At 42.5% G+C, this 13,748-nt stretch overlaps 1 protein-coding gene across 5 annotated transcripts in view; it reads left to right on the top strand.

The window, feature by feature from the left end:
- Positions 1–13,748, top strand: part of tab2 (TGF-beta activated kinase 1 (MAP3K7) binding protein 2) — a 45,115-nt gene that overhangs the window by 24,779 nt on the left and 6,588 nt on the right. For 2 of the 5 annotated variants that reach the window (XM_004566239.5, XM_004566235.5), the window contains exons 2-3: positions 7,248–7,433; positions 9,105–10,731. In XM_004566239.5, coding sequence (XP_004566296.1) covers positions 7,332–7,433; positions 9,105–10,731 — 1,729 coding nt within the window. In that variant the 5' untranslated portion in view covers positions 7,248–7,331. Of the gene's footprint in view, positions 1–4,987; positions 5,069–7,247; positions 7,434–9,104; positions 10,732–13,748 lie in introns of all 5 variants that reach the window. The other 3 variants (XM_004566237.5, XM_004566236.5, XM_004566238.5) reach the window with 3 other exon arrangements.

Raw genomic sequence — 13,748 nt, 5'->3', positions numbered from 1 at the left:
TCCACACAGGTATGCACACGGGTGTTCACTGCTCGTAGACCCAAATTACACCTTTCTTGGCTGCTACTTCGAAGCACATCTGTCCTGCGTGCTGCACAACAACATTGAATATTTAGTATTTACTGCTGTTTACACTTAGCTAGATTAATGCGATGGTGTTGTGTTTAGTATGTTGCTTTGTTTTTTGTTTTTTTTGTCTTTTTTTGCTTGTTTTCTATTCTTCTCTCAACAGGTGATCCAGGAGATTTTTATTTTTTTTCTCCCCCCCTTTCTCACTGTCCCTCTCCCCTTCTGTTTTTCCTTTCCTTCCTCTTTCTTTCTCCCTTTCCTATCTCTCACTCATGTCTGTCCCGTCTGTAACATCTGAAAATAAAATATAATAAATAATAAAAACAAAGATCAACCAAATGGACCAATACGGCAATGCCACGATGATCCATTTGGCAAAGTAAATCCATTGGGTATCCTTGTTGGTCTTCAGACAACAATTCTGATGGCTAAAGAACCAAATGGGACAGGCGAAAAAAAAAAAAAAAAGATCGCGATTTTCTAACGATTAATCGTGCAGCCCTACCCTGGTACTGTTAATAATCTCATGCAACTTTATAGCAAGGTCAAGGCCACCGATTCTCCCATGAACAGCACACAGTGAGGAGGACAAACTTCCGCTGAAAGGAAAAAAATTGCTACTGCACCAGATTTAGGGTAGGCAACGGTCTACCCTGACCAGTCGGGGTTAGAGAGGAAATGCAACAGCTATGTGACGCTAAGCCTGTTTACGTAGTTGTGGATAGTTGACGTCCTCATAATTTGTTTTCACATATGGATATACAGTTGGAAGACAGGTTAGTTTATAGTAACTAGCTTCTCATTTTTCAATAAGTTGTCTGTAAGCAGTTTTTATTTTCTCCCCATTGTTGGCAAGTAAGCGTCTTCAAAGTCTAAGATTTTCAAACTTTTTTGCAAGAGAAGTAAACATAGAAATTCTTTTGTCTTGTCGGAGGAGTTTGCACTACGAAAGGAATTGAAGAAGTCAACTCAGTAGCTTTGTAATGCTTAATACAGGTTATGTTTTAGCCACAGACTGTAGATAAAAGATGAAAATAGCTTCCAGCTTTGAAAAGTAAGCCAGTGTGGAAATGGCATAAACCTGCTTAGGAAAGGTAACAGAGAGCACCTCAACTAAATCAGTCTGTCATTTTTAATGTGTTCTTAATGACTTGCCAGTTTTACTACAAATAAACAGTTTATTGTCTTACTTTTTTATTATTATTTTTTTTCCTTTTCATGCCTTTAAAAGCTACAGGTTGGAAATAACTGTTGTCAGCTAGCAGCATAGCTACAGTTGTATTTTTAATTAGATTTGTTAATGGATTAGCATCCCGCCACCTTCCTGCTCGTGGTCGAGGTGGTTGCAGGTGAAAACAGCTGTAGGCCGGCTGCGTGATGGAACACACACATTTGTACTCTAAAAACCTGGCTAATGAGCTCAGCAATGTGCTGCCCACAGACATTTTGTACTGAAGAGGTAGGTGGAGGAGGATTTTTTATTTTATTTTTTTTATTTTAAAGGAGGTGAGTTCATTTCCTTTCCTTCCCTTATTAGGCAAAGATGGACACAACGGGCCAGCTGTTTTACCTGTATGGTGTTTACAGAAGAAAACAAAAAGTTGGAAAAAGCTGTCAGTCCATGGTTGCACAGAGAGGCCTCTCGAGAAAGGCATGTCTTCGCACTTCTAAGACCTCCCAGTTTCCCACAGTGCCTTGGGAGGGGTTGGTTAACCTGGGGAGCTGGTGCTCTTGCCTGCTTCCAATCAACTACCATCTGCAGGCTGCGGTCTTGAAGAATTTTTGATTTCCTGCACACGCACGCATGCACATGAACAGTTTCATGTCCCTATTTTCAAAAGCGAGCAACTAAAAGCTGAGCAGAGTTGATCCCAGCTCTGCATGGCCTTTGAGGCCCAGGCTTCAATGGACAGTGGATGGCAGTTTGGATTCTGCACTTAATGTGTGTGGTTTGTTTCTGTTCAGGAGGCATTGTCTGGTGTGTGTGTGCGTGTGTGTGTGTGTGTGCGTGCGTGTGTCTTCTTGAACAGTTGTCTCAAGATTCCTTACACAATTGCAGTGTATCTTAAAGTTTATTTTACTCTGACTTGTGACATTAATATGGTGAGAAATCACTTTGATTCAGGTGGTCGCAGCTTATTTGATGACTTGAGAGCTCTTTTGTTAAGACTAGACTCCTCAGTAAAATTTCCATGCATTTCTATGGTTTGTGGGAGGCAAGGTAAGGCCTGTGATTGGTCAAAGTCATTGCATCGAAATGAAATGAAACGGAGCAAAAAGTATGAGTCAGGTTGCGTTCTTTAAGAACACGTATATGTGAGTAATACACAATAATGTGAATAAATGGAAGCGGACAGCTGCAAGTTGCATTATAGCTCAGCATAATCATAAATCTTACACTGTGTAGTACAGCACATTTGATCTACAGCTTTGCGTTATCTTTAGTGCATTCCTTGCTATCTGAAGTGTAATTAAACTGATTTGATTGGCCTTATTGAAAGCTCTGTGTTGTAAATATGTTGCTTATGTGCAACATTATTCTAAGTTGGTAAGTAAGCAGCTTGCTTTGCTATTCTGAGAATAATTTGCCACAGTCATGACTCACAGGAGTGGATACTGGTCCTGTGAGTGCGTTTGGCAGTAGCTGACTGTGCATGATGTTTTCAAGTACGACATGTCCATGCCTGTGTTAGTGTGTTTGCTTAATGCACACACAAACTTACACATACATGTGAGTTTTGGGTTAGGGAGGGACAGGCTACCAATTAGCGTCTTTATTTGTTTAGGTTTTGCTGGACCAAGACACAGCAGAAATATTTCATGCAGTGCTGCTGTGCTGCTCCTTAAAGCTGCAGGGGACGTTTTGGATTCAACCTGTATGTTTTTAATGTTTGAGCTACCATTTCTGCAGAAGATCAGTCATTTGAAGACTTGACATGACGAGCTCAGCACTGTCCTAAACAATTACCATCTTGCATTCCACTATCTGCAATCAGTAGATAGTACGACATGACATTTTATTGTTCACAGTAGAGCAGGGCTATCTGACCAAAAATATTTATCACGATAACACATTTTAAAATTTGCGATAACAATATAACTGACACTAGACAAATTACTTTACAACTTCACAACTTTTTTGCACTAATAATGTATTTTCACTTGAACAAGCAGCTGTTTTTTATGTGCATTAAAGCTATATAAAAATTTAACCGTGCAAATGCAAAACCTTGCTGACAGTTTAACCAAAAGGTATTTCCAGTGGGAATTGGCCAACATATCCTCAGCATAACCATGTATAATATCCACAAAACTTCAAAAGAGGTAATATTATGTTGAAGCACAGTACGTATCACTCCGCGAGGCTCCTGCCTACGATAGCTGTAATGCTCCAAGAATCCATCAAGCGGTGCAGGTACAAAGGCACTGCACATGCGCGTTTTACCCATATTCTATCGCGATATTTCATTTTCTTATCGTTGCCCAACATTATACCGGTATTACCGTGAGCGGTATGATATGGCCCAGCTGTAATTCAGTGTGTTTTTGTGTTTTTGGTTTTTTTTTTTTTGTTTTTGTTTTTTTGTCAGCTAACTTTTTTTTTGGGAGGGGGGGATTGCACAAGCATCAGGTGCTGGACTGATATTGCTGCCAAGAGCTCCTGTTGATGATTTATTCCCCTTTTATTTAAACTTTAATTGATTTGGACGTTTTTAGGAGCATTCAGTCTTGCGTAGTGAATGACTCCATTGATGTAGCATGGCAAGGCCTGCTACTGCCAGAAATGAATGTGGGGCTGTGGGTCAATGCTTTGGCACAGTGAATAACACCCTGAGCAATGGGAGCTTTGTCTCTATCTGTGCTGCCTCAGGCATCGTTCCACTGCTGCCTTCAGGGACAGCAAGCACTGATCTGCTCCTGTCAGAGCAACCCCTAATACACGGGCCGCTCACAGACCTATAATTACCTAGAGTGAAGAGGTGTGGACCTTTTTTTCCTTCTTTTTTCTTTTCTGGTTTTTTTTTTTTTTTTTTTTGAAGTCGGGAAACAATCTAACCATGCTGTTGACCTGTAACTGGGTCAGCTGCCAAACAGCGAATTTCCTTTCCCATTGTCCCACAACGGCTGTGCTGCAGCTCTCTAAGTGGAGTTTAAATTGTGGACTGTTGCCCTCTGGCTCCCTGCACTCATGCATCCTCTTAGCCTGTAAGTCAAACAGGTAAATATACACTGATAATATATTAGTTTCCCTAAGTTGACTACTTAAAAAGATTCATTTTCTTGTGGGTTTATTAGCTTCGTGTGCTGGTGGAGACGGAGCATGCTTTACTGGAGTAGTAGGCTTTACTCTAAACATGTAATCTGAGATGCGGCACACTGTTTTCCTCTGGTTTGCAGTTAGTTGCTCATCAAGCTGCACTTTGTGCTTCTTTTCGACACCCTCTAAATGAATTCCACAGTCTGGTGGCATACTTGCAAAGCTTTCCATTTGCTTGTATTTCAGAAGACAAAAGAAAGCACTGACAGTTATTTTAGATTCTTATGTAATGGACAAGTTTTATCAAGACTTTAATGGTTCTTCTCTTTCAAGAGGACCTGGAAAGAAAAGTCTTTCATAAGTGGAGAATATCATAAGTTGTATCTCTGTGAAAGAAAATATATTTTCTTTTTTAGATGAAAACATGACTGTCTATGCTGGTAGTGCTCTTCTAAGGAGATCTTCAGCTTTGACTTCATGTTGCCTGCTATGGATTTTTAGTCTCTCACACGAAAAGGAGCTTCAGCACTTCTTTGCAGTTGCCACCCTACGATTGACAGTAGCAAATAGGTCCTCCTACTGCTTTCAGCTATAGACGGATGTTTTGCAGAACTGATTTACAACTTTGAAGTTATGACATTACACATCCTCATTTCACAGATAAGGCAAAAACGGCTGCTTCTTGGCTGAAATAAGATCCCAGTGAGGTTGAAGTACACTCATGATTTCTCTCATCATTAAGTAAGTGTATTTAAGTCTCTGTAAATGATTTCACTTTTAAATCTCATGTTAGGATTGCTGTTGAGATGTATCACTAATTCCTTTTTAGCATTGACTGGCGTCGAACACAACAGGGTGTGCTTCATGTGTCACAATGTTGTGATTGGCATATTTGAACCTCCCACTGAAAGCTGTTTCGAAAGAGTGTGGTTAGAAGAAAAGTGTGGGAGAAGACTAAACATGGCTGTCATGAACTAACGCTTTGAAGTTCTCATGGCTGCTGCATTCACTTTTGTCTGCTTGTGCTTCCTTCACACAGCAGGATAATGGTGGAGAAGCGGGATTATAGAAAAGGTTTTTTGCAGGAAAGATGACTGCAGTGCGTTGACTGCTCGAGAAATTGCACAGTGGCTAGTAGTAAAGTGTGGTTGCTTTGGCAAGTTCCCAGGTATGAGTAAAGCTTATACGTTGAATGAAGTACAACCTACCAGCCAACTTGGTCTTTTAAAACATACTCCGCTTCTGTTCTTTTTCTTTCTTTTTTTCTTTAGTCCTGGTTTGGAGCCCGTGGTGTTTATTATATTTTGAACTATACAGAAAAGTGTTTACTAATACAAGCTGACTTACTGATGGTACACTAAATATAAGAAGTGTGTGCCAAAAGTAGAATTTAACTTCTTGCAGCAGAATCCTTTTCAAGTAGGCAAACATGGTTGTGAAATTCAGGGCCGATGCAACAGTTTGAAAGATAGATGATACCAGTATTGCTTTCTCGTTTGTTTGGTTTCTGTAGGTGCTTCACCTTTTGAGTTTTGTGTTTTAGCTCTTCATCTCACTGCCTATGAAAATGTATAGCCAAAGCAAAATTGGTGGTAGACAGCAAATACGTCAGCCCCTGATATCAGTATTTTATTTACTGTATATCAGCTAGTGTCAGCAGGGGTGATAATGGCTGATACCAATATAGAAGTGCTTCTGATATCGAGATGCATCAGTAAATTTTAATCAAACCATAAATATCACATGTAATCTTAATTAAATGTGTTTAATTTGCTCAAGTCTCCACTAGACTAACTTTGCACTTTACAAACTAACATGCTGGCTTAGCTGTTCCCTCTGTAAGGCTTTACTCTCTTTAACCCACTGTTGTGATTGGCTGCCTCTCACATACAGGTTTGAAGACCAGGTTGGTGGGGCTTCTGTGCTTACAGAACAGAGCATTTATGGCATTCGAAATGGTTACGAATCCTGACGTCAAAATGCTTTGGCATTGTTTAATTTTTGCATTCACTGTTGTTGCAAGTATGTAGTGAATTTCAAATTATGAGAGGAAATAAGTAAAAACCTCAAAGATTCCCTTTAGACCAAATTTGAAGAGCTGGAAGGAGAAATGTTTAGTTTGCACTAAAGGGGCAAAAAATTAAGTCCATTGTTATTCTGTAGCAGTTTAGCTTGGAGATATAAATGTGCAGTTTCATACTCTTCATGTTTGTTTAGTCATTTTCCAACAGCGCTTTGTTCAAAAGCTGTAAAACATAACAAAGCAGCAGCATTATTACTGTGGCTCACAAATGTTTCTCTCAGTGGTTCACATTTATGTGTGCAGGAAGGGAAACTAACAAATGGCATGCAGCCCTTTAGCTCGGTCTTTATCATACAGTGGGATTCTGAGGAATCAACTGTTCTGCACAGCTGCCTGTCTATATGAAGATCTGCATCCACACTACGCTGGTTTTCAGGCCCTTTTCTTTTCTGTAATAAGTGAATGTTGATGTTGAGATGAGTTGGAAAGGTTTTTTCTCAGTAGTCAGTTGGAGGTGGTTTCCTCCCTTTGCTACTCTTTTATTAAGGAGCTTTGTGGGGAGAAGGGCTTTTGAAATGAATGCTGTCTGTTCTCATTGAACATCTCTGAAATTTTGTTTTGAAAGCTCCCAGGCAATAATGGAAAAAGTCGACCTCAAACGGCTGACGGATGTCTTTTAGAGAAAATTTGCAATAGACCACATTTGCTCCTTTTCTGCCTCTTGGACAGATTCCTTACTGAATATTAACAAAACACCGTTATACAACTCATAATGGTGAAATGGTGGTCAGAGTATTGTCTGTACAGAGAAAGAGATGTTTCTATTTGACAGAAGCACCATGAGAGAGTGTTGTTTCCTTATCAGATTCTCTCCTTCCTTTCTTTGTTTCAATTTAGAAGATGTTCAAAATGAAGGCAGTTTGCTGCTGAGACTGACTTCCCCGTGTGCTGAACAGAACAAACAGACCTGGCATCATACGAATGGCCCAGGGAAGCCACCAGATTGATATTCAGGTTTTGCATGACCTGCGCCAAAAGTTCCCTGAAGTCCCAGAAGGTGTTGTCTCCCAGTGTGTTCTGCAGGTAAGGGCGTTATAAACACCTCTGCTCGCAATTATGTGAAAGAAAATAAAGTCTGCATAATTTATGGTGTTTTTGCTTCATGTCTGTGTGTTTTGTATTAACTGTCAGTGGCTCAGTGTTGGTATCTTAGAAGTGAATGCAACAAAGAAAACAGCATAAATTGAGATAGCTGTTGAATAAGACAAAGCAGTTTTCATGCCTGGGAACAGGATAGTAGTGTATACTAACAATGAATTCAGCTAAGAATGTTATGGCATAAAGGAGAGTGGGCCAAAATAATGCAGTGTGTAAGCTTACCTCCTGATTGTGCTTGGGCAACCAAGGTTACGTTTTTTTTCACATTACTCTAAAGAAATTAGTATCTTTAGTCCAGCCTTGATAAAACATGTCTAGTATTTTGTATACTCTGGATGATCATGCTCAGGATGAAATGAGTTGAGTCGATTATCAGGTTGTTGGGGCGGGGGGGTTTGTTTAGTTTTTATTTTATTTTATTTATTTATTTATTTATTTTTAAACAAGGTTTTTGATTGGTGAAAATCAGTTGTCGCAGTTTAGAAAGATGTCAAGTGTGATATGATCTGGTAGTGCATTTAAGAACAAAAACAAAAAGAAACCCCAAAACTCACTGAGTGAATTGACTAAAGTGTAGTTCAAGTTTGTAGAGTTGGGAGTAACAGCTGGTGGTTCATCTTAAACCAAAATCAATTTAGAGGGCCCGTTGGCGCCAGTGTCCGGCAGCCTCGCCTCTGTCAGTGCGCCCCAGGGCAGCTGTGGCTACAATGTAGCTTGCCAGTGTGTGAATGGGTGAATGACTGAATGTAGTGTGAAGCGCTTTGGGGTCCTTAGGGACTAGAAAAACCGCTATACAAATGCAGGCCATTTACCATTTACCAATTTAGCTCCTTTTCCATTAGTACCTACTCGAATCACCTGGTACCAGGTACTAATGAAAAGCCCTGAACCGTGGCGAGTCGATCCAAGTAGGTACTACTGGAAAAGGGACTTTTGTGTCTTAACAATGAATAACGGACTAATTTTAACTCCCGTGCCTGAAAGACCAAAGAGATTATGCCATGGAGAGGCATCCATGTTCTGTTAGTCCCCTATAGAATTACTACACCATCTACAGTATTAATCAGAATTAAACTTGCCAAAAAAAAAAAAAGAGAGAGAAAGAAAAAGAATTAAACTTGCACACAATGATCAATTCAAAAGGCTTCATCATAATTGATGCCAAGGTCTCTTTTATCATTTTAAGATAAGATAAGATAACCTTTATTAGTCCCACACGTGGGAAATTTGTTATTGGCAGTAACTTGTGAATTATGTTGACTCATGAGTTGGATGAGCTACTGAAGTTGTGGTTCGTATGTTAGTTGTTGCATGACAGCGGTGCTGCCAAGAAAACAAGCTCCACACCCCTTGTTACAGCATTGATCCCTGCATACAATTTTTCAGTAGTTGTGTTGTTGTAGGTCTGCGTATTGTGTTGTATTTTCAGTACCTGTGTATTATTATTTCTTTCAACCTGGCCATAAAATGCTATTCTCAAAAATGGAAATGTGGAAATGGTGTAAGCATCTTAGTTTTTTCATCTTCCTGTAAGGAAGTAAACATGAAACAAACACACATGTTGCCTAACAAGTCTGTCTCTTCTCTCTCCTGCAGAATAACAACAATTTAGACGCCTGCTGTGAATACTTGTCCCAAGTCAGTCCGGGCTACCTGTACAGCGAAGAAGGGAACCTGAGCTTTTCAGACGACCCCAGCTTCAGCAGGCTCCATAATCACATGACCCAACTGAACCTGGACCTGCAGCCTCAGAATGTGCATGTGGGCCCGGTTCGGGACAGCCTGAGAATGAACGGCAGCCGGACTCTGGCCCACAGCCTGAGCGAAGGGCCCCTCTCTACAGGCCAGGCCACTAACAGTGACTTCTTTCAGCAGGAGCCCCAGTCAGCCCCAGTGCAGGTGCCCTCCAATTTCAATGTATTTGGTGTGATGGAGCCCCCGCGTAAACCGCAGCCTCCACAGCACCTTGGACTCTACCCTCTGGGTGGCAAAGCACCAGCTATGGGTTCCCAGCAGACACCACGCTTCAACCCAATCACCGTGACGTTAGCCCCTAACATTCAGACAGGACGCAACACCCCTACTTCTTTGCACATACATGGTGGGCCACAGTCGGGCCTAAGCAGTCCACAGGGTAACTCTATTTACATTCGGCCTTATGTTAGCCAGTCCGGTACGACACGGCAAAACCAGCAGCAGGGAGGCAGGGCCCAGTACAGCCCCACTTCCCAGCCTCAGCAGCAGATCTACCAGATCTCACATCCTTCCTCCCTGTCTGGCTCCTGGTCCGGCACTCAGCACTCTTCCTCCTCCTCTCATACCTCACAGCCCCAGACCCAGGGCCATCAAACTTCTCACGTCTACATGCCCATCAGCTCACCTACAAATCCCCAGGCGCCTTCCTTTCTTCCTACTGGAAGTCAGGCCTCTTCCTCTGGTGTCTCATCATGCTCCTCTTCCTCTTCCTCCTCTTCGGTCATGCCCAGCTCCCTGTCTGCGATCAGCCAGTACAATATCCAGAACATCTCCACCGGCCCACGGAAGAATCAGATAGAGATCAAACTTGAATCTCCCCAAAGGAGCAATTCTACAACAGCTGTGCTGCGGACGAGCAGCGGGCCCCGCTCATCCTCCACGTCCTCCTGCCCTTCCTCTTCCTCTTCATCTGCTGGGGCAGCTTCTGTCCCTGCCACCCCTCTGTCAATCGGAGGCTCGGGTCCCACTGTTTACATCTCTACTGCTGCTACCACTCCCTCCGAGGAAGTCATTGTTGCCTCAGCCGGCTCCCGCCCACAGCCCAAGTTGGGTAGGAATCCTCACACACTCTTCATCTCAACAAACCCTTCCTTACAGGGGCCCTCAGGTGCCAGGAACATAGGGGGTCAAGTGAGCATGGGCCCTGCCTACATCCACCATCATCCACCTAAATCTCGCCCCTCTGTGGGAGGAGGGGGTACAGCTTCTTCCCCACGCGTGGTGGTCACTCAGCCCAACACCAAATACACTTTTAAAATCACAGTGTCTCCTAACAAACCCCCAGCTGTGTCCCCTGGAGTCGTGTCCCCGACTTTTGACGTCAACAATCTCCTCGGCCTACCCCAAGACCACCACTTCGTGGAGACAGACCCCCAGCATCTCTCAGACCCACTTTCGCCACACCGGGAGAGACAGAGTGAACCTCGCAGACTCAGCATGGGCTCTGATGATGCAGCATACACACAAGGTAAGAAATACACAGTAGCATCGATAATAAAGGTCATTCCCATTTTAAAATTACTCCTGTACTATTTTTACAATGCTGACATTGTAGCATTTCTTAGTTGTTTGCATAGAAAGCATCTTCTGTTTTATAATGCTTGATATATAGACTTATTCTGTTCTCTGTTCAGCTTTTTACTGAACAGACACAAAGCTCCAGAAATTGTTTACACTGTGAATCGTATTTCATATAGACCTCTGAAATCTGGTTAGAAATGTTTGGTTTACAGTTTATTGACTATGTAGCCAAGGTACAGCGGGTTAATATCTTCAACAGTCCTCCTGTGTATGTTGATCTCATTTGAGTTTTGTTTTTATTAACAAATATTATTCAGGTTTCTGCTATTCTCAGTAGGCCAAAATACCTTTTCCACAGACTTCTGCCAAGAAAGTCATTTAACTATCAAGTATACTGCTTTTTTTTTTCCCCATAAGACCCTCTGCAGTGCATTTCCTGAGCCAAACTGTCTATGCTTGCTGTCAGTATTGTTCAGCCATAGTGGAAACATGTTGTGTTCATCTCCACAAAGTTGAAAAGCAAAGGTGACTCGCTGAGTGGGGGCCGGTGTGATCATGACTCTAGTGTGAGTCCTCCACAATAAATGCTGCATTTGCTCCACCAGCGCCTGAGACTTGCAGATTCTGTTGTGTGAGTCAAACATGTCAGAGTACACTGCTGTTTCCTTTTTTGGGCTTTTCACTGTATTGTGAGTGAGTCAGCAGCTATGGCTCCTGCACTGTGGTGACTATCACCAAGAGGGGCTTCACACCAGGCATGCTGCCTCTACCATTGACCCTCATCAGTGCAGTTTTCCATCAGTTTATCCTCACTGGTTTGGGAAAATGTTATCCCCTACTGTTTTGATTGGCAAGGTCACTTTGGAAGTTGGTGCTATGCAGACACACCTGTCACCACATAACTGTTAGTTGAACATAACTGTGTTAACTACCATCAGTCACCAAGAATGTGTGTTATTGTCTGGCAGTGGAATAACATTAGTGGTATTGCATAACTGTTAAACAGTTGGTTCTGCCCTCTGGGGCAACAGCCACTTTTTTTTTTTTTTCCTTTTTTTTTTTGTACCGGTAAATCATCCATCTGAATTCTGGAGTTGTGGGTGTGATCACCTTGATTGACAGGTGTGCTGACACAGGGCTGGGCCATAGTTTCGTTTGTCACTGAACTGAACTGCTCTGCAGTGTTTGTACCTTACTGGAGGATTACTGAAGTTTGTGCTTCAGTCCCAGTACAGTGTACGGCTGCAGCTGGTTATTCAGCATTGTTAATTTTAGCCAGTAACTTGGCACTTTACCTCTTTTGGACAAAAAAGTGACAATGGCACTTCTAAATGCAAAGTCCAAAAGCAGTGAGTGATGTCTATGGTACATGCTGCACACCTTTACGACAGTGACTTGTCAATTATAACATTGGCCCAACATGAAGCGTTGTCCTTCTTAACTCTAATAAGGACCATAATTTACTAAATACGTCCATCCATCCATCCATCCATTCGCTACCGCTTATCCTTTTCAGGGTCGCGGGGGGCGCTGGAGCCTATCCCAGCTGTCATAGGGCGAGAGGCGGGGTACACCCTGGACAGGTCGCCAGTCTGTCGCAGGGCTAACACATAGGGACAGACAACCATTCACACTCAGATTCACTCGCACATTCACACCTAGTGGCAATTTGAATTATCCAATTAACCTATCCCCACAAGCTCATGTCTTTGGACGGTGGGAGGAAGCCGGAGTACCCGGAGAGAACCCACGCAAACACGGGGAGAACATGCAAACTCCACACAGAAAGACCCCGGCCTGATGGTGGAATTGAACTCAGGACCTTCTTGCTGTGCGGCAACAGTGCTAACCACCGTGCCACCATAAAATGTTTACAGGGGGTTATTCCGACTTCTTTTGCACCCAAAAAGGTCACCTGTCGCTGACAAATAGAACACATATTTAAGGCACTTCTGCACTGAGCAGGAGGAGAGGGAACACAGGAGGAGATGGATGGCGAGAGACACCTCAGTTTATCACTTCCAGTAGTCAGGAAAGTAACGTGTGTGTGTGTGTGTGTGTGTGTGTGTGTGTGTGTGTGTGTGTGTGTGTGTGTGTGTGTGTGTGTGTGTGTGTGTGTGTGTGTGTGTAAATATTTATCGCAGTTTGCCTCTCCAGTGTATGCTGGATCTCATCTATTATGTCACAACAGCCTCGAATCAAATTGATTTTGATCTTCAGGAAGTGGATGAAGTTGGAGGGAACCTTACAAGTGGAGTTGGTAAACAAACCTGGCGTTGATTGTTGAACTCCTGCCAATCGTAATGTCTACTGGTCCTGTTAATTCTTTTTATCCTTTTGAAAACAAAGAAAAAGAAAAAAATCGACTGAATACAAGTCTACTGATTCACCTGATAACCTTTCACTCACATCCATGAATCAGGTACATTAATTAAATACTGGAGGACTCTGTGGGCCATCATGTTATAACTCCTCAGTGTGTAGTGGCGTGTGTTTGTGTATTGCAGGAGATAATTGTTTATCGTAGAATGCCTGTGAAGGAGGTGTTGCCACCTGTCAGAAAGTGCAAGAACTTTAATGAATTATGGGAAATGTACTATAGAGACTTGAGTACATTATGTGCATGGTTAAGGCAGAATTTGCCTGCAGCAGTTTGCTAATCAGAATAAGTCTCATCTCCTTGTGTTACCACAATAGGTGATGAAAGGCAGCAGTGAGGATTCTAATGTTGCTTCGCCGTCTCTCCTTACACAAGGCTGTCTTTATGGGAAGAGAATTATCTAAACTGGTTTGACTGTTGTGTGCAGTTTGTGGTGCATTTGAAAATGTGTTGTTACTTTATACCCACGAGCACAGTGCTGCTTGAATGGCTTGTTGTCAGCATTTTTTTGTTCTTTACTTAGTCTCGGTCGTTGTGTCCTTGGCCAAGACACTTCACCCACCGCCTACTGGTGATGGCCAGGG

The sequence above is a fragment of the Maylandia zebra genome, linkage group LG15 (genome assembly GCF_041146795.1).
Source record: "Maylandia zebra isolate NMK-2024a linkage group LG15, Mzebra_GT3a, whole genome shotgun sequence".
NCBI lineage: Eukaryota > Metazoa > Chordata > Actinopteri > Cichliformes > Cichlidae > Maylandia > Maylandia zebra.
The sequence above is the reverse complement of the archived record's forward strand: the minus strand, read 5'-3'. Positions and strand labels throughout refer to the sequence as shown.